The 25,425-nt window shown below is 42.2% G+C and overlaps 1 protein-coding gene across 23 annotated transcripts in view; it reads left to right on the forward strand.

Annotated features, from left to right (window-relative positions):
* Nucleotides 1-25,425, forward strand: part of celf2 (cugbp, Elav-like family member 2) — a 282,005-nt gene that overhangs the window by 76,593 nt on the left and 179,987 nt on the right. For 7 of the 23 annotated variants that reach the window (XM_088072832.1, XM_088072833.1, XM_088072834.1 and 4 more), the window contains exon 1: nt 6,938-8,165. The exons of 1 other annotated variant lie outside the window; for it this stretch is intronic. In XM_088072832.1, coding sequence (XP_087928958.1) covers nt 8,047-8,165 — 119 coding nt within the window. In that variant the 5' untranslated portion in view covers nt 6,938-8,046. Of the gene's footprint in view, nt 1-6,929; nt 8,166-24,964; nt 25,409-25,425 lie in introns of those variants that run through there. 15 more of the 23 variants (XM_088072830.1, XM_088072831.1, XM_088072826.1 and 12 more) reach the window with 10 other exon arrangements.

Below are 25,425 nucleotides of genomic sequence, written 5' to 3' on the forward strand. Positions count from 1 at the left end.
CGTGGTTTGTTTACATGAAATAACAGGTGCATATTTGATGGATGGCGAATTTAGATGACGTTCTGTTTGCTCAGAGAGACTTGTGATTTCACCCGGACTGGGACGCAGATTCAAAGCATTTCCAGCTGCCTCCCCTCAAACACCTGCATCAGTCTGACTGCAGCCCGCCTTCATGTTTGTACATATTCAGGCTGTTTGGAGGTGTAAAACGGGGTGAGAGGCCGGGTGAATGTCATCCTATTTTCCCATCTTAATAGCCCATGATCCTGCAGCCGCTCTGCCTCCTAAGCCTCTTCCCGTGGATGACCTCCAGGGAAGATTGTGTTGCTGCTGTTGGAGTACAGAGGAGTTGATTACGCGGCAGTGCCGGGGCTTTGTTCTAAGCGTACGCCCGTCCTTGGCTTTGGAGAGAGAGAGAGAAAAGATTTAGATGAAGAAGAAGAGAAAGAAGAGGAATCTTATCTCTCCCTCGGGGTCTTGCATCCTTTCATTCCAGATTGTCTTGGTGACCTTCTGGCCTCGCCTGGTTTATCCCGACCCTCCGCTGCATCGCTTGTTTACTGTCCCATAATGACATTGTCAATGGCAACAATACGTCCGCTTATCGCCAGGTGTCGGCCGCCACAATGGCTGAATGGCGGCGTAATGGAAAGGAGAATTCGTCCCGTTGTGAAGTCTTTGGAGGCGCTCTCCTACTTGGCCGTGTGTGCCGGTGAAAGATAAGATTAATTCTTCATATCGTCGGCTGATTGCAGAATCTTGTATCTAATGCAATTTTTATTTCTCACCCCTCTCCTCCTCCTCCTTCTCCTCCTTTCTTTCAAACTGCAGAGTCAAGCATTTTTTTTCTTCTCTCTTTGGGGAAAAAAATCTAAATAATTTATCTGTGTTTTGGTGCATTTTTTCCCCTCCTGTACTTAGAGGGAGAGTGGAGAGAAATGGAACAGAGACAGACAGGAGGAAAAGCAGATGAGAGTGTTTTTTTTTTTGAATGGGATGAACGTGAGCTGCATGCTGAGCGGAGTCAGAAAAAAGGGAGCAGAGGATGGCAGGAGGGAGGCGGACGGGTGGAGGGAGTGAACCCTCGCTTGGCTCTCGGCTGGAGAGGGGCCAAAGAGGAGCCTGCAGACTTTGGTAATCCCTCTTTTATTAATATGAAGCCAAGCTCAGCAGAATGTAGGCCTGGGATACTCAGCTCGCTCTGCTTGGGGGCCACTTTTGCAAAATGACAGGAGGACAGGGGCCAGTCGCAGCAGCCCCGTACATGTTTTTTGGAATTTGGGACATTTTAAGGATTTTTGGGCTTTTCAAGGATTTTGGGACATTTCTCACATTTCAGGACACTTCTAGGATGTTAGGACTTTTTGAAAGATTTTAGGACATTCTATGATTTTAGTAAGTTTGTAGGATTTTTAAGCATTTTAAGGATGTTAGGACATTTCCTGGATTTTAGAACTTTTCAAAGATTACAGGGCCTTACATGAATTTTAAGACATTTCAAGGATTTGGGGACATGTTTTTTAGGATATTTCTAGAATTTTGGGACATCTCTCTGATTTTAAGACAATTTTAAGATGTTGCTAGGATTTCAGGATTTTTCTCAGATTTTATAACATTTCTAGGATTTTAGGGCATTTCTTAGATTTAAGGACATTTCTAGGATCTTTGGACATTTTTTGAATTTAACACGTTTTTAGGATTTGGGGGCTTTTCTTCAATTTCAGGAATTCTCTAGAATGGCACTGGTACTTTTTTTTTTATCAACAAGCTCTATTTTGATGCTGTTTTATTCACTCTGGCACTCTTATGTGTACTAAAAGTACAAAAAACAATTCCCAGTGTGAATTGCTTTATTTGTATTGTGAATTAGAAAATGTTTGGGGGGCCACATGGCACCGTAGTGGGGGCCGGATTTTGGCTGCCGGCTGTAAGTGGAGTATCACTGATGTAGGCTCACAGACATATCAGAGCTGCTCTCAGCTAGCTGTCCTTAGGCCTCTCTCTCTGTTCCTCGCATGCAGATCTGCTGACGCGTCTGTCCCACCCCGCCCATTTTGCAGGCCAGTAAACCGCCAGTCAATTAAAGCGGCCCCAGTCCGGCGCGCTTCCGCCCGGCGAGTCGAGCTCTCGAGTCTTTTGATCCCACTTGAGTCCCGGCCTTGGTGTTTGGCACAAAAAGCATCCTGCGTCCTAGCCGAGCCCTGCACGTTACCATGACAACCCCCCCCTTACATCACTCAGTGCCCCCCAAGTAGCCAATGGGCATTGACCTTTCGCTGTCAGAGCGTGTTAGGGAGCGAGAGATACAGAGAGAGAGGGACAGAGAGAGAGAGAGAGAGAGGGAGAAGCAGGCACTCGCCGGAAACAACAAACACAAATAGGTCATTAAATTGTAAACACAATTTAAAAGAGACAGAGGCTGCTCGGTTTGAGTCGTGGCCTCCAGTTACTGCGATGTCAGCGCCGGAGTGAGCGCGTTTCCTGCGAATGACAAAAACAGCATGCTCGTCTTCAGAAGGCATGATGTCACAGCTCAGCAGGAGGCGAGGGCGCTCCAAACCTATCAAATGTAAAAGCAAGGATTTCAATGGGGCTAAATTTGGCATGTTACACGTAGGGAGCTTCTGGATGGTACCGGTGTCGCCTCCCTGCAACCTCCAGCTTCTGTCCCTCACAGACGACACCATATGTCCGCCAACCGAAGCACAGGAGGGCGTGCAGAGAGCAGGTTCAGAGCCGATAGAAGCAGAATCAGACCTTCAGAGGTCCTCATAAGAAGAAATTAATTCAGTGTCCAATGTTTAAGGCATATGGACGGGATCAAACTAAAATGGCCTCAGTTTTAAAAAGTGTTTTTGCAACTCAATGCAAAAATATCAGGTTTTAATTCCTCAAACATGTAGGGATACATGTCTTGTTAAAAAAATAACCCCCAAGTAAAAAACCCTGGACATATCCCAAATAGATGTTAAAAAATACCTGCTTTTGTAGCCTGTAACACCACTAGATGTGGCCCAAAACTACCATCCTTTGTTGCTACAAACCGCTAGAAATATCTCAAAATTATCATAAAAAATACACAATTTTTTTGCTACAATCACTGCTAGAAATGTCTCCGACTAACGTTAAATAATGCCTGCTTTTGTCACTACCAGCACAGTGAGAAATCTTACAACTGACACTAAAAAAATACCCGCTTTTGTAGCTTTTAACACAGCTAGAAACGTCTCAACTGACATGGAAAAAAATACTTTTGTCCCTCCAAACAGTGCTGCACATGTGCTGAAATCATGTCTAAAATACTCACTTTTGCTGCTCCAAACACTGATAGACATGCCCTGAAACTGTGAAAAGGCACTAAGCTTGACTCAGTTTGTGGTTTTTGTAGATATTCTACAGTCTGTATGAAAAAGTTGTTTGTCAGGATACTAACTTTTGGCTTTTGTGGAAAACTTTAAGGCAGATGTGTAGATTTAACAAAGACCGCACAAAATGACCACAATAAGTCCTTTCCCTTCACTGACTCTCGCAGGACGCTTTAATCAAATTATACAAATGCACTCATGAGTTGAGATATTTTAGTGTCCCGTGACGATGAGAAGGAAGAAACTGGAGTTTAAAAGCGGCTGTCCACGTCTGTAGCTTCACGTGTCAGCAGGTTTTGTTTTTGTCAGCGTTTGGAAATCATGGACCATGATGTCGGGAAAGTGCTGCACGCGACTCGCTCGTGTTTACGACCCCGTCTGACATGTGCTTCCAAAGATTACCGAGGCGGAGAGAAAGAGGCAAGAAGTCTAAAGGGCAAAACACACAGGCTGTGTCACTTGGCATCACGTCATGTGACACGCCGGGCGCGCCGCACAGACGGAGGAAGGTGCATTAGACGGTATGAGCCGATGGAAATGGTGACATTGATGGAATTGATGGGATTTTTGCTGTGTCATGACGTGGAATTACTCACAAGTCAATCAAGTCACGTCCTCAGTGGGATATAGCACAGTGGAGCAGCCTGACGCAGCCCTGATGGTGCTCTGCCCGACAACACGTGGTGGTGGCTTCCCAAAAAATTAAAAATTAAAGATGGATTTTAATGCAGAGAGACTCAACATGTTTTACTTGGGGGGCATTTTTGCTTAATAACAGGAGGCCTGGGGCCGATTTCTGCAGCCCCATAAATGTTTCTAGGATTTAAAGAACATTTCTCTAATTTTTTGACATGTCTCTGATTACAGGACATTTCTCGAAAATTTTGGACGTTTTCAGGATTTCAATCCCTCCAGTGGCACTTTTTTTTTGGTCAACAAGCTCTGTTTTCATGCTGTTTTATGCACTCTGGGACCTTATATATGCTAAAAGTACCAAAACTTGGGCCATAAGTTGAGTATCACTGAGTTAATGCATGAAATACTCCAGTTTTTATTTTTGCACTGCCTCAAACTTGATAATGTAACTGGCACAGGAATTTTAATTAGAAAAACAGGGTTTAACTTAAGCGTCCTGAATGGGACCATCGCAGCCTCATTTAGAAATTTAAGTGTTTTTTTATGCAAAAATACTGCCTAGAGCAGCTTTAATACCAGCGTGTCTGCAGAAATATGAGCTATTGTCAGTGTAAATAACAAATCATCAGTCATCATTGTCAGCCCACAAAAACTGGAACATTTGTAGAACTTAATTGTGTATGTTAATTCGAAAGCGTTGCTCCATTCACCACACTTTTATGCTTTATATTATGTCGCTCTTTACATCCCTCTCCCACTGTAATAAACAGTGAGCAACATATGATCAGTGGCTGCAGCATCTGTTTGATTTGAAATGCATGAGATCATTATATCAGAGTGCTGGTGGCCCGTTTTCTGCTCTTATTCAACACTTTTTTGTTGACACGCTCGCCATGTGTCAATATTTGTCATCGTTGCGTGCCTGCCATCAGTTTTGGCTGAGACAAAGTGCAATGAGAGGCCGATCCGATTTGAATGGTAAACAACAGAGGCGGAAATGGGTAATCAAGTTAGAAGTCGGCAAAAGTGCCCGCTGCATTTTAATGGCGGTGGCCCGCGCACGCCGGATAATTTAGGATTTCAATTGTTGTTGTTTTTCAGTGAAATGCAGGTGTTTTGTGAAGACAGACGATTTTGCCCCGTATGCCAAACATTCTAATGAAGCTCACGTACAATCCATAATTTTAACTATCCCCCACCTGCCAGCTAGCCACACACACTGACACACACAAGTACACAAACAGGCATAATACCCACACACATACACACAATATGCACTAATGAAGCTGTTCTCCTCTCCTCTCTTTTTCGTTCCTGGCTCAGTGAAACATGCATAAATCATAATAAACAGAGAGATGAATTTTTAATCAGCAGCTCGCTGCCTGTGTCTTCAGCCTCAGCCTCCTATGGGGAGGAGAGGCTGTGATGTGCCAGGTATATGGAGCAGGATCTGGCAGCGCCTCCTTGGGGAGGGCTACTCACTGAGACATGCCTGTCTGGGCTGCCTCTTCTTGGGCATGATCTGCTGGACCGGGCCGTCCCTCCGGGGAGGAGGCTGGTCAGGCCGAAACACGCCAACTGTGCCTTTCAGGAGGGTTTGGTCTGCATAGGGTGGGCCATATTAGGGGGGTAAGGCTTGGTAATGTGTTAGCGTCAAGGCTCAATCACACCTGTTGGCGTTCATCAAGATGCATGAGCATAAATAAAATATTTATTTGGAAAACTCAGCAAACGTTATCTTTTTAAAATGTATTTTTCAATATTTGTAATTTTATTTATTTATTTATTTATTTATTTATCCAGTTGGACATCATCTGATTTCACCTGATTTTAACTAAAAATACTTTTGGTAAAAAATCATGACCTCCAAAAGTCTTGTTGAACCTGGAATTTGTTTCAGAAATTCCTTCATTTTGTACCCAAAATCAGTGCCAGATATGTCCCAAAATCCTGCTTAAAAAAACCCAAGAAAAAAACGAAAACTTTAGTGCTACAAACACCACTGAACACGTTCCAAACTGACATTTAAAAAAATTACAGCTTTTGTTGCTACAAACATCACTGAAAATGTCCCAAACTGACGTTAAAGAGCACCGGCTTTTGTCACTTCAAACACTGCTGAGCATGTCCCAAACTCAAACTCAAACTCAAACTCAAACTCAAACTCAAACTCAAACTCAAACTACAAAATGCCAGTTTTAGTTGTTAGCAGTTGATATTTCCCAAACTGATGTTCAAAAAGAACTTGCTTTTGATGTGAAAACAGGGCCAGAAATGTCTCAAACTGACGTTATAAAGTAACCAAGTAACTACCTGCTTTTGTGACAACATATAACGCTGGGCGTGTCCCAAACTGACGTTAAAAAATATCCGCTGTTACCTCAAACACTGCTGAAACCGTCCTGAACTAAGCTCCAGGCCCTGGGATTTAGATGTATTTAGGGCCTGAGTGAGCATTTTTGTGGAGAATCTCCAGTAATTTCATCTTCTAAACATCTTCCAAACATTGGATGGATGTCTGTGGAAACGGGACGCCTGAGTCTGGGAAGGCTTTTTAATATTCCAGCATCTTAGCTGTGCAGCCATTGATGTAGCTGCAAATAAAAGGTCAATCAAAATACCACGTCTCGTTGGTTTCATCTGATTCAGAAGCACAAATTAAATTATTTTTCGTGAGACTCTGAATGAGACCAGAACCAGATATATGTGATATACTAATAACCCGTTTTGCCGTTATTTATGCCCTCTCTTGATAAAGTGTGAAAATTCAGTCCACGCCCGACTTGATGTTGAACTTGGCCTCTTTCCATCGGTTCAATACGGCTTTACTATGATGTACATGATTTATTCACCTCATAAAAACTTCATGAAAGCTGACTGAAGGTTGGTTTATTTTCCTCTCTGTCGCCGGCTGCACATCAGAAGCCTTGGCTCAGATTTAACACTATTATTATATTTTATCCCTGTTTGGTTTTTTTTAAAATATTTTTAATATATTCTTTTATTTTTATTTTATTCATTTTTGCATTAAATCATTATTTATAGAGGGATATATGCAGTAGGTCGTCAGTACACACAGTGTGTGTGTGTGTGTGTGTGTGTGGGTGTGGGTGCAGGTGTTGGTCAGAGTTGATTGTAATTTTTCATTTTATTTTATCTGTTAAAAAGGACAATAAATGTGAAGGGTCGACTGATACTGATACCGATTATTTGTAGTTAAGGAGACGTATTACGGATATTTGGAGCCAATATGCATTTACAGTGAAAATGAAAATCTTTCTGTTAATATTTAGAATTTGGAATATAACAAACTCCAACTCAGAACTTTTTTTAAATATATAAAGTCAAGTGAAAATTTAAATAAAAAATAGATAAATTAAAACAGCTCAGTGAGGGTTTACAAAGATACTTTCTTTGCTGTTTTTAAACAATCATTAAAATAAATAAATAAATAATGAAGTTTATGTATATAGCACTTATTACCAACGTTACAAAGTACTGTACACCTAAAATCACAAAAACACACACAAGAAAAAGAAAAAAAATCAAACACATCACAGAAGAAGAACCTTCCTAAAATCTTAAAGTGCTGATACAGATAATCTGCAAAATGCCAAATATCGGCCCGATAATCTGTCAACTTTTAATAAATGCAGTTTAAACAGACACAATGTGCAGTGAATGTGAACCGCGGGCACAGCGATGGGCCGAACCGGGCCAGACCCGGCGGCGGCGCAGGTGGTCCAGAGCTGGACCTGGTCTCGGCTGTAGTTTTGGACTCGAATAGGCCCACAACATAACAACATGAGCTGAGCTGTCACAGGGGATTACTTCAGCGAGGCAAGCCAGCGGGGTCCCTGCCACTCTGCCGCTCGACCAGAGAGGGAGCGGGGGGGGCGTGTTTCTGCGTGAGAGAAAAAGGGAACAACAGCAGAGGAACAAGGCGAGAGACAGAGAGGCAAAGAGAGACAGTGAGAACAGGACGAAAGGACAGAGAAGAGAGAGGAAGAGAGCTTGTAACTGATAAGCTGCATTCGTGTTTGTAATGTTGGAGCTCTCGTCCGAGCTGGGCTTTGTGGGGAGAGTGTGTGTCGATGCCGTGTGTTGCCCCCCTCCTGCAGCCGCCAGCGCAGGATCCATGGGGACCGACGAGCTGCTGCTGAGGTACACACACACACACAATCTCACACACACACACACACACACACACACACGTGGTCACCCATTTTTCTGACCCAGATGCTGCCGCGCATCCCTCTCGGGGATTGTTACACTTCCATCTGAGGTGTGGCGTTGTTGCACGGTTTGGTTTGTGAGCGTTTTTAGGCGGAGGGAGAGGGGGGCTAAACAAAGTACAGGTGCAGGCTTACTCCTTCATTTGAGAGGATTTGACATCCTGCTCCTAACAGGTTTTGCTGTAATGCCTCCTGCCTGGCACTCGGTCTCAGTGTTGTTGTTCGATGGCGGGAGATTTCTCCCTGCTTTCCTGCAACTGTTTGCCCAGTCAAGCTGAACATCCGACGCTTGTACTTCTCCTTTTCTTTTTTTGTTTGTGTTTCTTTCTTCCTCTCTGCTCCAACCTCCCCCCTGCTGTGTTAGCAGCACTGTGTCCAGAGCAAGCAGTTAAAGCTGAAATACAGGGGCAGCGATACTCAATTTACACCCGCAGGTCAAATCTGGCCCCTGATAGGGTGCCGGGTGGCCCCACAACGATTTTCCAATTCCCAATAAAGATAAAGTGATTCGCACTGTGAATTGTTTTGTACTTTTTGTATCCATAAGGTGCCAGAGTGCATAAAACAGCATCAAAATATAGCTTGTTTGTCCAAAAAAGTGCCAGTGGAGGATCCCCCACACCCCCCATCAGAGGAGCTAAGACCCTAATGTCAAACAATCCTGGAAATGTCACAACTGTAATGTCCCAAACTTCTACAAACATCCTAGGAATCATAGATATGTTCTGAAATACTACAAATGTCCCCAAATCCTAAAAATGTCCTAAAATGCGAGAAATGTCACCTAAAAACACCTAAAAATCCTAAAATTTCCTGTAATCCTAGACACTTCTGAAAATCCTTGAAATGTGCTAAAATTCTAGAAATGTCCTAAAGTCCTAGAGAAGTATGAAAGTTGTAAAAATGTTAAAAATCCAATAAACTCCCTAAAATCCAAGAAACTTCTTAAAATCTTAGAATTGTACTAAAATCTTAGGAATGTGCTAGAATGCTAGAAACATCTTAAAATCCTAAAATTGTCTTAAAATTGTAGAAATGTGCTGAAATGCTACAAATGCCCTAAAATACTAGGGAAGTCTTAAAATCCTACAAATGTCCTGAAATTCAAGAAACTTCCTAAAATCTTAGAATTATTCTAAAATCCTCAAAATGTTCCAGAATTAAAAAAAATGTCCTAAAATCCCACAAACTTCCTAAAATTCTGGAAAAGTTCCAAAATCTTAGAAATGTGCTGAAATCCTAGAACGATCTTAAAATCCTACAAATGTCCTGAAAACTTTATAAATTTCCTAAATGTCATGATATTCTAGAAACATGCGACTGGCCCCTGGCCCCCTGTAATTTTGCGAAAGTGGCCCCTAAGTAAAGCAGGTTGAATCATTGCTTCAGGAACTCGAATCCACTCAATATATGGCTCCATAAACAGCTTTTTTTCCTGCCGTTTTTTAATGTAACCTGCAGCAGTTCATTGTCAGTCAACTTTGACATCACGGCTATATCGCACTTATTTGTATTTATATACGTGTTTATTATACAGTTGCATTTGCCCTTCAGATAATTTACATTTTCGTATTATTCCGCCCACACATGCATGAATATGTATCATTTATGTTCTTATTCTTTTTCTGGGTGTCAAGAGTTGTGGTGTCTCATGACGCTCTGAAGCTCCAGTTAATAAAAATCTGATATCCAAAAGTGTTTAAAGTCCCCGAGAAAAACAAAATATTATATTCATATCTCAGTAAGTGATGAGCTCCTACTAACTGAAAAGCACACTATTCAAAATCCTGTCTCATTCACCCGAAACTTTTCTGCATTCATGGTTTTTTTCTCCTTCGAAGGGGGCGGGGCTCTGTTGGTACGAGGTGATGTCATATATGGAAAACGGAAATTACCAATATAAAGACACGCCTACAAGAACTAGCATTCTAATAAATACTGCAAAATATTGCGTTATTTGTATATTTTCCACTTTCTTACATTCAACGCCTATTTAACCCTTTGAAACCTGGACATCAGTTTTCTTGTGCCGCGTTCAGATGCCTTTTACGAGCTGGTTTCCACTTTGAAACCTGAGAAAAATTGTTTAAATTGTTTTCTAAAACAAGGGGTGAAAGGGACAAGAAATGTCACACAAATTGCAGGAAATTAGAAAAAGGTGACAGAAAATAACAATAATGATAATAACAGGGAAATGTCAAGAAAACTGTACTCAAAATTATTATAACTATATATTTAAAATTAAGTTACAGAAAAAAACAAATAGATTTTTTTCACATCTTTATTTGGTCAGTTGTTCATACGTTCTTTTTACCTCTCTGTTTTGTTTTTCTCGTTTTCAGGTGATTTTCTGACTAATTCAAAAAAAAAAATCAAACCAATTTGTTACATTTCAAAGGGTTAAAATTATGTGCCAGAAAAAAAGAAAGAAAACAATGCATTTAGTTTTTAGTACTTTCTTGAGCTCATTTAGTTGTTGTTGTTTTCCGGTAATTTTCTTTTAACTAATTTCTTGCTCATTTTTGCCACAACTGTAGAAAAATACTTCTCAGTTGCTTTAAAATACTATAAACTGGATTCAAGACAATTCAAAATGTTTTCAACATTCAGCTAAAGGCGGCAGAGATCTCTAAATTTGTGTCAGTGGGGTTTTCTTTATGGCGTCTGTTGTTCGGGAGCGGAGGAAGACGGGAGGGTCCAGAGGCATCCGCTCGACCGAACCGGAGTTTGACATTTACCAACTATGTTTCTCTTTGTTTTTAAGTAATTTCACAAACACAGGTCTGTCTCCTGTCTTTCACACACAAACGGAGGCGTGATGGATGGTGATATTTCGCCCTCCTGTTGCATTAAAGATTGAGACAAGCGTCTGCTGCGCACCCTGATCATGAAAAACAGTCATGCTGAGGTTGACTTGTTTTGCAACGAGTCAACATATTTCATTGATGTTTGCAGGTAGTAATTTATTGCACCATAATTTACTGACTGAATCGCTGGATGCTTCATTGGGTGACAAATGAAACTGCTTTTGAGGCATGCACTTCATTTGCAATTTTCCCGATGAAAAATATGACTTTGAACGGTTTCTGCGTCAGGCGGTCGCTGCGAGCGACAAACACGGGGGAAATTTTCTGGAGGTTTTAGCCCGCGTGCAGGACGGCAGAGTGACTGGAGTCGAGCGGATGTAGCAGAGGACCAACGCCTGTGCTGTGCAGAAATCTTCAATACAGCAGAAGTAAAATGTGATCTCCGAGAGGTGAAGGACATTTTCAGTGTTTTCGGTCTGTTCTCCTGCACATCAGGAATGAACACAAACTATGACTGTGAGGTTTAAATGCTGACTTTCAACTTTAATTAGTGCCGCGCCCGTTTAAATGTGCACGTTAGGAACTGGTTGATTCCTTACAAACTTGAGCAAATTGGTTTTTTTTTTAAAAAACAAAAAACATCACAAGGAGGTGACGAGCAACTTGACATGAAATTACTCAAAATGAGCTCAAAATCTGTAAAAACAAACAAAAAAAGGACCTGAAAATTAGCACAAAAAAGATAAAAGAAAACAAGAATAAACTTACTTTTTTTAGATTATATACTAAAAGTACAAAAAAAATTCCCAGTGATTTTTATTACATATTAGAAAATATTTGGGGGTCCACCCAGCACCCTATCGGGGTCCAGATTTGGGCCATAAATTGACTAAACTCTCCACGTGATGTGAATGCAAACACCTTTAAATGAAAAGCTGAAAGTAGAAGTTCATTGAGTTCAACTTTTGAAGTTTTTAGGCACTGCACAAGCAAATCTCGTCGTACAAAGTACACTGACAATGAAGCTATTCTATTCCGTTCTATTTTATTTGATTCTATTCTGTTCTATTCTGCTCAGACTGTGGAAACAGTTGTAAAACGCTGTTTGTTGCTCTGAAGGGAGCTTTCAAAGAAAAATGCTCAAGCGACCTCCAGTGTTTTGGCTTTGGCTCGGCTCGCATCATGAAGGGGGGGGCAGAGTTTATGTTGTTTAGAGACAAAACGACGCCATCACAAGAAACTCAGAGTTCAGTGTTTTCAGACTCATACAAAGGACTAAAAACGAGGACATCTCGGCCTCTGCGGATTCGATTCTGACTATTCTTTCTTCAATCTGTCTCTCGCGAGTCCTCCAACTTTATCAAAGGGCAATATTTGGACAGTGTCCTCTTGCTACTTACAGACTGCTGTGTGAGTGGAAGCGGGGAAGGAGTCTGAGGGGAGGAATTTGGTGAAAGTCAAGATAATCAGCACGTTTTTTCATGAAATGTTGCACCTGAGACTTGATATCACACCTCTGGAAAAAATAGAGACCACTGCAACTTTATACTTTACTTTATGTAACATTATTAAAGTATTTCTGTTGAACTTTATTATAACAGTAGTTTATGTGACTTTATTTTGTGGCAGTAGCCACTTTATTTGTAACTGGAGTTTATTTAAGAATTTTGTATTTTAGAAGTTTACAGCAGTTTAAAGGAGATTTTGAAAATAGACTATCACAAACTATCCTAAAAATATGATATTATTTTAAAGCCACATCGAGTACTGGCACTGTTATTGAAATCCAGCCGGTCCTTTTGAGGACAGCGATGACCACAGCCATCAATTTTAGACTTTTACGTCTCATTAACTACTGATAATTGGTATCAGTATCAGCCCCAAAAAACCCTCTTTCTTGAATACATTTTTAGTTGCCAGAGGTTTCTTGTAAATTTTACAGAGCTCCACCCCTCCACTTCCCATCTTTTGGCTTTGCTGGTGGTTAAAGCGAGCGTCCCCTCCCGCCCAGCTAATAGTGTGAAGGACATTAGTCCTCTATTACAGAGATGACCACTGGTTTGGAGTCACTGCCTCTCCCTGCCGTTTACCAAATGGGTCAAGGCAATGGGCGTTTAAACTGCCCCCGTCCTCCTCCCAGCCTTCTTGAATCTGCTAAACCAGCCGTCGCCGCCCGGCGAAGGGGAGCACACCTCGTCTCCGCTACAACGGTTTAATCTGCCGAGCACCTTTTCAATCAAAGAGTGTCAGGCAGGGCCGCTCCGACACGACTCTAATACAATGCATGGACACACACGTACAGGAAGTGGGGGGGGCGATGTTGGGGGTAGGGGGGGCAGCAGATACTCATGCGCGCACACGTGCAGCGTACGCCAAGGCGCAGATCGATACTTGCAATCATCCAGGTGACAATAGGCGCAGGTTTATCAGCCCCTGATTCACACCGTGCTATCATCACCTTCACACAATCACACAATCAACGGGGGTGGTGGCGGCGGTTGTTGGGGGTCGTTTTGGAGGGAGGGGGTGCATATGTGAAAGAGGAGGGAGGGAACAGAGCACGGGTGCTTGCAGGTACATGAAATGTGTGAATATGTGCGTGAAATGAATTGAAATGGGTGTGAAAGTGCATCTATTTGCGGGCGGAAGCGTATACACCACCCTTTGTGTTTGTGTGTGTGTGCATGTTTGTATGCGGGCGTGTGTGTTTGCGCGTTTGTGTGTGTGTGTGTGCGTGCACATGCATGAGGGTATTTGCAAATGGTTGCTTCCCATTGTGTGCGTGTATAGCATGTGCAGGCGATGTGTTGTATTCCTCTATTTTTCTGAGTGCGTGTGAGAGTTTGTGCACGTACAGTACATCCGTGTGTGTGTGTGTGTGTGTGTGTGTGTGTGTGTGTGTGTGTCTGTTGTTATCAGAATGACACCATCCTGCTCCCTCTCCTGCAGCCCCAGAGGATCAGTGGAGCTGCACCAGTTTCAAATGAAAATAAATGAGAGGCAGTGACCGCTACTGCCTGGGTCCCACTTTAATGAGGAAAAGGAGCAGAGAGGGAGGGAGGAGAGGGAGGAGAGGGAGGAGAAGGAGGACAGAGGTGCAGGAGAGGGAGAGGGAGAGGGAGGGAGGAGAGAAATTGGAAAGTGAGGGGAGAGATTGGTCGGAGTTGGCGACGAGGGTGCCGAGAGAGACGAATGGAGACGGGGGGTTGGTGATAAATGGAGGGCCTCTCTCTGTCACCGATGCGATGGCCAATTACAGTTGGAGCGCGCTCCGATGCACTGCAGGTGGAGCGTACAGTGTTTTGAGTGGCCGGAGAATATCCCTCCATCCTCCATTTGCATTGAGAGGAGAAATCACTGCACAGAGTACAACTTAGAGCAGCTTTTTGGGGGTTTACTGCGCGAGTCGTTCACGTCGTTCACCGCTGCAGGTCTGAGCTGGAGTCCTTTTTACTCTCCGTCCAGCCTGTGAAGTACAGCAGGTTTTCAGCTGCGAGATAAACCAAAGGATTATATGCCCCATTACGGATTCTTCTTTGTCTACTTCTACAGCAAATTAAACTCACCAAAGAGTAATGAAGCATTGTTTGTGCAGCGTGTCCCGTCCTCTCACACACATTTAAAAATCAGAGTGGGGTGTAGGGTCGGGTGTTAGGGGGCAGTTTGGAGAGTGAGAAGAAGAGTTTAATGTGCCTTCTACTCGCAGAACTTAATGCTGATTTTGTTAACTTCAAAATCTTTGATATGATTTCATAAAATTGGGCGGTTTTGCTGCAACATTAAATGTACATTTTCTTTAAAAAATAAAATAAAATCCAAAAGATTTAAAGAAAAAGAATCACCACAGTTATTCCTTTAAAAACACCACAAGTTTTAATTAAAAAAATGTCTTTCAGAATTTTAACAAAAATAAAACAAAATTCAAAATCATCGCCAATCAAAAACAAGCTAAAAATTTTTGAAGAAAAAAAATTACTAAAGATTTTTCTTTAAAAAATTCCAAAAGATTAAAAATAAAATTGCTAATTTTTTTCTTTTTAAAAATCTCCAAATCTTTTAACAAATAATAATAATAATAATAATAATAAATAATTGACAAAAAAATCTTGAAAAATCACCAAAAGCCATTTTTTTCTAAAGAAACCAATAATTGCATATAAATTTTTAATAACATTGTCAACAAAAAATATCTTTAAAAAACCTGCAATGAAAAAAGAAAAAATAAGGAGTATCAAAGCTTATTTCGTAGAGTGTATGGTTTTGAAAACATGGAAAAGTCATGGACATTTATTGGTAAAAATGTTTATTAGCCCTGTTTAAGCTAAGGCTTTGTGAGAACCCTCTAATCTGTGAAATGCTCCTTTAAAAGCTCTTTAATTACACTGAGCTTTAAGCTAAAGCTGTAACTTTCCCTTTCTTCAAAGCTTCCCACCGTCTGCTGCCAGACTGCAAAAAACAGACAAAACTCGAGTTGATTAGATCCCTAAAATCCCACAGGAGGAACCCAAAAGAACAAGTCGCTCGGACAAAAAAATAGAGTCGTGCTGCGGAGAGTTGTCAGATACGAGGTTTTCGTGGATGTTTCTCCATCAGCGCGGCCGAGCGTCGTCCAGTCCAGCCTGGCAGAGACCATTAAAAGTGGCAGACAGCAGCACAGTACAGCCAGGAGGCCTCTTCAGGGGCGCAGGACATCAAGTGTGTTTGTGTGTTGGTGTGTGTGTGAGTGTGTGTGAGTGAGACACACACACACACACACACACACACACACTTGAAGTCATGTTGAGACCACCGCTGCAGACATTAGTGTGTGAGGGTCAGTGAGCAGGTCAGGAGATATTTGCTCGACAGTGTTGTACTTGATCAGAGTGTTCTGTAACGCACTGTGTGTGTGTGTGTGTGTGTGTGTGTGTGTGTGTGTGTGTGTGTTCATGTACATTAGGGTCAGATGCATGGGATGAGTTTTTTTAACCCTTTCAACCAGATATCTTACCCCTCCTCCTCAGAGTCGCAGCACCATCAGCAGGACTTTAATCATGTTGGATCAGCTGGTAAATGGACTTGGATTTGTAAAGCAGCTTTCTAGTCTTTGTAGTCTTTCTAGTCTTTCTAGTCTTTCTTGTCTTTCTAGTCTTTGTAGTCCGGCCTTTTAAAGTGATTGGATTAATGTCCATGAATTGACTTATAGTTTATGTTTAAAAGCGATTTTGCAAAAAAAAAGACCCTATTCATGTTTTTTAGGATTTTAGGGCATTTCTAGGATTTCAGAATGTCCCCATGATTTTAGGATATGTCTAGAATTTATGATATTTTCCAGGATTTTAGGATGTTTTCAGGATTTTAGGTATTGCAGATTGATGGATGAGACTATGAGTTGAAGCCATTTTTTTTTTTGGATTTTAGGACATTGCTAGGATTTTAACCTGTTTCTAGGATTTTGGGTCATTGTTGCTTATTGGTAATCTTTCTTACATGCACACTGTTATTTTTGTTAGGTTTTTGTTTCATGTCAGAAATAGGGTATATTAAATTCTTTTTCTATTTTGCTGTTGTTTTATGCACTCTGACACCTTATGCAGACTAAAAGTACAAAAACAATTCCCAATGTAAATCATTGTATTTTCATTGTGAATTTTTTTGTGGTTGGGGGGCCACCTGGCACCCTGTCGGGGCCCAGATTCGGCCTCCCGGCTGTAAATTGTGTATCACTGCGCTGGAGGTTGATACTCAACATTACATTTAATCCAAAATCTTTTTCTGATGCAACGAAAAGCGACATTTAACCAGAGTAAAGAAGCTCTGAGCTGCTTCAGTTTCACGTGTGTGTGTGTGTGTGTTTGTGTGTGTGTGTGTGTGTGTGTGTGTGAGTGTGTGAGAGAGAGTCGTGTCAGATCGTGTGTGAAGCAGGTCAGCGAGCATTCAGAGGCTGCAGCCCCACAGGTAGAGCTGGGAATCCGTGTCAGCTGGAACACCGTGTCCCGAGCAGAGTCCGGCAAGGATTCATGACTAACTGAGAGGAGAGGGAGAGACGGAGGGAGCGTGGGAGCGAGATGGATGAAAAGCATGAAAATGGAGGAGAAAATATGGGAGCGAGATTTGAAGAGTGAGTGGCAGCGAGTGCGATGGAGAGAGTGTGCATCCATCCGTCTCTGTTTTTGTTTGGTTTTTTTGCGCTTGACAGAATAAGAAAGTAGAGGAGAGAGATTGGGACGCCTCCATCACCCTTTCATTTAGGAAGTGATTTATCTGCAAACATACACATGTGTAGAGAGGAAAATATACACTGATGAAAGTGTGTGTGTGTGTGTGTGTGTGTGTGTGTGTGTGTGTGTGTGTGTGTGAGCGGCGGAGATGAACGGCAGCAGTCAGGGTCAGTCTGGTTTCGGGCTCCTCACATGTCCACTTAGGCTCAAACGCAGCTGCTTGCTTTTCTGAATTATTCATGAGCCCCTCATTAAATATTCACGTGTGAAAAGCCGGCGCCATCAGCTACCCACAATTCTCTCCTCTGGATAAGATGCGAGCAGGAAGCAAAGAGCGGCCTGGATGATCGTTCTCAGTGTCTGATAGACAATGTTTTCTTTAAATGTTCTCAGTAAGACCACCTATTTTTGCCTCTGTCTCTTTGTCTCTTTATTTTTCCTCACGCCACCCTCTCTCCTCCTCCTCCTCCTCCTCCTCCTCCTCCTCCTCCTCCTCCTCCTAGTCCTCCTCCTCCTCCTCCTCCTCCTCCTAGTCCTCCTCCTCCTAGTCCTCCTCCTCCTCCTCCTCCTTTCTAAGTGATCGATTTGTATTGTTCGGGCAGCTGAGCCCCCCCAGCCCGAGGTGAGAGAGATGAAGGCGGAGAGAAGACAGAAATAACTAGACAGAGAGAAGAGGCGAGAGAGACAAAAGTAGGAGAGCAAGCGAGGGCAGAGGCAGACCTTGCCATGAGCGGGATCTGGGAGAACACGGGGCCCCGGGGCCCCGGGGTGACGAGACGGAGAGATAGGAGAGGTGATGGGTGAGGGTGGGAAAAGAGCCCAACAACAGCAACAATAGGAAGAAAATACGGCGTAACACGATGTATGATATGTTCACTGGATCCGACTGCGAGTGAAATACAGACTGCAGGACGCACGTCTTAAAGGAAAACTTCGCCTGAAAAATGATCTTCTGTGTATCAGTAACTCAACACGTGATATGTTAAATCTGTGAAGAAAAGTTTGGGTTTTTTCTCGTCTTCACAGTGAACGAAGAATCCAAAAACGGATCATTCTTAATGAACTGAGGTAATAGGAGTCTGCTTTTACAAACATACAAACTGGTGCAGGACATGGACTTCACATAAAGATGGACGATATGACAGGCCCCCAAAAGTGAAGCCAAAACATCTGCATCGCCCCCTGGTGGCTGGCTGCAGTACAGGTCATAAATCCTGCCCCCTTAAAGTACACATAAAACTAAAGTTTTCCCAGAGATGGTTTCTTACTTTCATACTTCTTTATGGTGGTTCTCGTCACCCTGATGTTTGTTCAAGTGTTTGTTTTCCTCGTAACTTTGGTTTTTAATTAGTTATTTAATGCTGTAAAAGGGGATTTGAAGCCATGATTGACAGCTGTATGAGCCAATCCAAGCGCTGCTCGTGAATGATCGTGTTTTGGCGGGAACTCCACCAGCGCAGAGATCACTACTTTGGCTACTTTTTCTGCATTTTTGATACTCTGTGCTTTACTTGGTGTCTCCGTCTTGTTTTCTTCCCTTCTTCTTCTTTCATTTTTCACGGCTTTCTTTTACAAATTTATGCTGTTTGACTTTTTTGGTCAAAGCCCGGCACGGAGACTACGGAGCATGTGCACCAAGGTCAGTTCAGGTCCAATTGAAGGGTATAAATAACAGAGTAAATTGTTCCCCAGCCACATTATCGAGGTGTTTTAGTCCCACTTTGAGAAATTAGTTGGATTGACTCAACACTTTGACTTTTTCTAACATGTTAACATACTAGCAGTGTGTTGGAGCCTGGCGTTGAAGAGAATATACGTAATATTTCACGCTCTGTTCCGTTCCCCGAGTTAGATTATACTGCATGAGATTTAGTGTTTGGAAGCAGATGTTTTGATAAATGTGGACCCCATACCGTCAATTCATTTAGAGATTTCTCTCTTTTTGGATTTGTGGTTCAACGTAGAAGCATGCAAGAAAAGTTTTCTTTACAAATTTAACAAAACAGGGAGAGTAATTAGATACAAGTGGTCATTGTGGGGGTGAAGGTTCCTTTAAGGCGTCACTTTGTAAACACTTGTTTTGCGGCACGTTGTCACTTTTCTCCTCTTAAAAATCCGGTGGCTTCCTTTATTGCTAGTTTTGGGTAAAAGATGAACAACATACAGGGGGATGTTTCGTTTTGAAGAGGTCCTCTGGCAAGCCGTGATGATGTAATTCAGGAGTTTTGTGGTGGCATGCAAAAGATAAAAACAGAATTTCAGGAAACGTCTTTGGGAAAAGTCTGAAATGAGGTAAGACTTGAAGGTTTGAGGAGACTGAGCAGATGTGTCATTTCGTTCCAACCAGCTGTCAGACTTCCTCACTGAAAGTTTTTATTTTTTTCTTCTTTGTAAAGTTTTACCAGAACCTGACTTTCTTAATTATTGTAGCTGCCTTAAACTTTTCTGTAGTTTAAAGGTCAGCCCGAGAGAACCTTTGAAAATGGCAAGTCCTTTTTTGTATTTTTCTTTCTTTTTTTTTTTTTTTAAAGAAATGGACCGATTTCAGCAGGTTGGGAAGATGATATTTCGGAGAACACAGCAAAGATTCAACAAAAATCAACAGAAACAGATCTAATAATCTTATTATTCAATGAAAGATGTCTTAAAATTAAACCCATTGACCATTTACTCAACTAACAAAATGAGTCGTCAGTTGTGATTACATAAAATTTAATTAAGTCACAAGAAAAAAGTAAATACTTTGTTTTTCAGCCACTTAATTGTGAGGATTTACTGCTTTTCTCTGTTTTATTTCATTTTTAATTTAATGTGTTGGCATACTGCTTTTTGGGCTTTATAAGGAATTTTAAAACTTTTTTTTTATTTTCCACGAAATGGAAGACTGAGTAGATTTAGAAAATTATTCTCAAAAAGGTTAGGGGTAAATTTGCGGGGGGGGGGGGAGCTAGGGCAAAACTGTATTTATTTACTGTAAGTTTTGGTTCATTTTGTCTTTCGTGGCTCATTGATGCCTTCCACTGTATTTGAGAGCAATCAAACCAAATTGCTCAGGTTTTAAGTTAAAAAAAATGTAGTTAAGTTAAAAGTTGTATCCCAAAATAATCAAGAAATCAGAAAATGTAATCTTTAGCTGCAGCCCCATTCAGCAGTTTCCCCTCTGCGGTGAACCCTCAGTGTTGTATCTCGTCATCATGGTTTAGCTTTTTCTTTCCATGCAGGTTTTTGTGCTTCACCTCACTTCACCTGCATGAACCTGTTTGCAGCTCTGAGAGAAACAGACTCTTTCACTGCGAGTCTTCTGCAAAGACTGAAAAATGCTCTTGTAGCTCGGGCCGCTCAGTGCGTCTCACCAGCAAACAAAGGTCCAGGAATAAAGCACGAGCTTTCATTATCAATATTTGCAAAGACGCATTGTCATATAGAGGGCAGGAGGTCGGGATTGATCCTCCTCAGACTGCAATGTTTACATTAACTTCAGCCTGTTTGTCAGGGTCGACATGTCTCAAACGGAAAGAAAATCATCATTTTTATCCACTTGAGAACTTTTCTTTTATAAATAGTAATATTCTCGCTTCAGTCATGTGGATTTTTATAAAATGCAACATTGGGTTTTTGCTGCCAAAGTAACACAAGCGATTACATTTGCTTTTTAAATCACCTACCTCTCAGAGCTTTTTCTCCCTGGAAGTGCAGCATATTTTTTTAAAAAATCCACAGCAAAATAAACCACTCGCACACATAGCTGCACACATGCTAACTAACACGTGCGTCACATTAAATGCAATATTTAACAGCTGCAGCACAAATTGCATATGAAAGCTGGCTGTTTCACATGACTACATTGAACATAGAGTATGCTCATGTTTTATTAATGGATGGATGCATTTTGTTTGGAGAACAGGAGGGAAGGATTTGTTTAGGACTCGAAGCAAATGAGATTTGATTGTAGGATTGTTTACCAGACGTACATGAGAACATGCTACTCGCCTCCAACCCGATGCGTTTTCAGCGCGGCAGCTGACACGCCTGCACATGGTGAGACAGGTGTTCGTAAGCCTCTGGCAAACACGCAGGGACGTTCACATGCAGTTTTTCACTGTGCACATCCCGTCATTACAGGTGTTTTTCAGTGATGATTGTTATTAACGTTTCTCATATAATCATAGCGAGCCATGTCTCTGTCAGCTCGCTTTTCAGCGAACAATTAGATGTCATATGGATTTTTTGGCAATTTGGAATTTGCAATGGCTCTCAATCAGCGGCCGCCAACCTGAGATACCAGCTGTGGATGCTGAGTCAGTCTGAAAGGGTCACTTCCTCTAAATGACAAAAATAGGCTGCAGATGTATTCATCTGCGGAAATAGATGCGAGTTTCAGGATATCTGTCTTAAGAGCACGCTGCCGTGTCGAAACAAATTCTGGACTTTCACGCACAAGACCGCTGTTTGTTTGTGTGAGACCAAAATTCAAAGAGTTAATTTAATAATAATGTAGCATGCATGTGCGCTTAGTATACTAGTGGTATATGTCATGTGACATTACTTTAGTAACAACCTTTCTGGGAATTAAGAATTAAGAATTTACGTTTCTCAGATTTTAGGATGTATCTTGGATTTTTGGGACATTTTTCAGATTATAGGACATTTCTGGGATTTTAGGATAAGTCTCAGAATTTAGCACATTTCTTGGATAATAGGATGTTTCTTGGATTTTGGACATTAAAAAAATAAATTTTAAATGTACTTTTTCACTTCTTTGAGCAACACAGACTGAATTACATCCGCCTCCATCACATTGGGGTGGAGGCAGAAATCTCTTGTATGTTGAAATAAAAACAAATCCCTTTTGCATGCCAAGACTTGGACCAGGATTAAAAGGCAAATATGATTTTTTTGTGTGAACATGACTTTAACACGCAGAAAGCAGTTCTTGAAAAGAGACTGAAATAACTGATGTACTGTTTCGAGAAAGACCTCGGTCTTGTTTTTTTTTGTTACCTCGTGTGAGTCTTGTCAGTTCATGAACGTGTTGGTTTACGCGCCGTCTTCTGAAACAACAGCCGTGAGCGTTATCTCAGGCCTGAGCGTGGAAACGCAGCTGATTATGATGCAGCAGTTGGTTGAATAATGTCCCGGACAACCCGTGTTCTGTGAGGGGGTCAAGTGCGGTGAAACATGCAGCGTGGTCCCCACTCCTGGGACGCTGCGATCCTCGAGGCGCTGATGTAAGGATCAGCCTTTCCCATCCATACTCTGACCTCGGTCCTTGCGAGCAAACATGCCGACTGACCCCCGAGCGGAGCTGCGGGCCAAGTCCCACCCACGCCATACACTTACCCTGCTGTATGTGTGCATACTGAGCACATTTTTTTTTCCCATTGACCCAGATACTCATATTCTTCCCCCAGAGAGCCGCCTCTCTCAGTCTAAGAGAGGCTCATTATTTTACTGGAGTGCCTCCCCTCTTTTCTCCTATGGAGGAGGGAGGAAGTGGGGCAACCTGGTAGACGTGCTGCACAGGGGTGCATTCAAGCCCGCTCCGGTTCCACAGGGAGGCATGCTGGATCCACACAATTAACGCAGCGTAAAATAGAGTCAGCAAATTTGCAGCAAATTATGGGCTGGTTCATTATTACCCGGCTATCCCCATGCGTAATTGCACCTCTCTCCAAATTTGGCCAACTCATTTGATTATAAATCATCTAACTGGCCGTGCTTTTATTAAGTCGCATGTGTGATACTTTGTTCTAACAGTCGGCGGTTTATATGCTCTGAATCATGATTGTGCATCGTATTTAGCGAGCGGTCAGGCGGAGAACAGTCGGGTTTTTCACAAAAACATTATTTACTGGTGTGGGAGTGTTTTCGGGGATCAGTGAGATCATAAATATGATCCAGGAAGGCCAGTTTGAGCGATAATGAGTTTGAAGATTTATCAGTCATCAGAATTTTGCACACACATGATTGGCAGCGCACATTAAGCCAGCGTTTTTTCCAGGCACCCTGCGGTTTCTTGCAAGAGCCTTGAGCTTTCTGCATCAACAAAGTGGCCACATTTAATTGAAAAAAAAGGCCTGCTTTTTTTTTGTTTACCGAACACTGCCTGAAAATCCAAGATCAGCAGAAGAACTATACAAAGAAACATATTTCACACTACGGCATCACTCATGGTACAAACTCTCCCCCATTTAATATATCTCTTTTAACTCCATGTAACGAGAAAACCACGAATCGACTAACTGATCAAATAAATCACAGATTGTTTGCAACCCAGTCACAAAAAAATGTTGGCATTTTACGTTTTTGCAAACCATGAATACATTACATTTGTACGTTATTATGTAGCAGATACATTGAAACTTTGTATTTCTTAACAGTTTGTGGTTATTTTTAGGCACAAAAGCCATTTAGCCAGTTAGCTTTAGGAAAAAAAGTCATGTTTGGGCATAAAAACAAACGCTTTTTGTGGTATTATCTGTGTTGGAAAAACAGCCACAGATCTCCAAAAACACCTACGTTTTGAGGCCACAAAAAGCTGTAGGAAACACAGACATGAATATTTAAAAATGCACATTTTTGGGCTAATAAGCTACTGGAAAACTGTCACCAGCCCCTCAGAACCACCAATGTTTGGGGCCAAAAAAGCTGCTAGAAACACAGTGACAGGGTGCTAAATTACACCCAAGTTTGGTGGCTGCAAGCTGCTGGAAACACTGTAATATATCCTTAAAAAACACCCACATTTGTGGACTATTAAGTCGCTCAAAAAACAGCTGTAAGTACCGCAAAAAAACAGATGCTGGAAACACAGTGACAGGTCACTACAAAACACTTTCATTTGCCGCTGGAAAAACCTCCACAGGTCCCCAAAAACAGAAGCTAAAAAGCTGCTGAAAACACAGTGTCGTATCAATAAAAAACATTAAGCTATTGTACTATTAAGCTAATGTAAAAACATCTAAAACCACCCATGTTTTGGGTTAAAAAAGCTGCTGGAAACACAGTGACAGGTCACTACAAAACACTCAGGTTTAGGGCCTGAAAAGTGGCTGGAAACACAGTGAGGTATCATTAAAGAACACCTACATTTTGGGCTAATAATCCACTATAAAAACAACTTTGGGTCCCTAAAAAGTGAAAAAATGTTTGGGGGCCAAAATTTGCTGGCGGGTCTCCAGAAAAACACTTATGTTTGGGGTCTAATAAGCTGCTGGAAAAACAGCCATGGGTCCCTAAAAAACAACTGGTGTTTGTCGGTCTGCTGCTTAGCGGCCCTCTTGTCTACGTGAAAAAATCAGCAAATATACTTTAGAGACATTAAGGTGATATCTATGATGATGTGAAGTGTAACAGTTACGTACAATGCTGACGCTTTGGACAGTGAAATTAACAGGTGCATCCTCGGCGTCTGTAAACGGATCTTTCTGAGTGAGAAAACTGCACGGTGAGAGTCACACTTGTGGTGTGCATGGCTCCTTATATCCAGCGGTTCAGGGTGTGTCTTGTGGAAATCTTGTGTTTGACGCTGCTGCTGAAGCACATGTGAAATTTAAATATTTGAAGCCCCTCTCTGTTTTTTTTTTTTGGGGGGGGGGCTGTAGATTGAGGACATGCGTGTCCATCGTGACGCCTCGCGGTTAAAGACACTCAGTGGTTGGAGCCGTCTCCGGATGAGGAGACCTAACAGTTAAAGATCAGCTGCAGCGTTATGCGCCACGCCTCCCCGGCTCGGCACCTGGCTCTCCAACAGTCCGTCAGTTGCGCTGCTGCGGAGCGGATTTCCAGACAGGACCGGCGGAAGAGAAAAGCAGGCAGAAGCGAATGGAGGAGCGGAGGAGGAGAATGTGACAACTGCTGGATGCGGACAGAGTGTGTGCGGCTGGCTACACTGCCTTTGGGGAGGCCTCGGCTCTTGCACCTGTCCCTCTCCGTCTCCCGTTTGGGCGAGAGCGAGCGACGCTCCTTTTTATTTATCAGGCGGGCAGGGCGCACAGCGGCGGCGGAGGCGCACACTCACACACACATACATACACACACACACGCGATACTGTACGCGCACACACATACACAGGGCAGGCAGGCAACATGACTTCATCCTACAATCTGGATTTTCTGCCCGATATGATGGTGGAGAGCCGCCTGCTTGTCCCCGGAGACAGAATGTGAGTTATTTTTCCAT

Source organism: Plectropomus leopardus, chromosome 22 (assembly GCF_026936395.1).
Source record: "Plectropomus leopardus strain MGB_pleo_1.0 chromosome 22, ASM2693639v1, whole genome shotgun sequence".
NCBI classification, from domain to species: Eukaryota; Metazoa; Chordata; class Actinopteri; order Perciformes; family Serranidae; genus Plectropomus; species Plectropomus leopardus.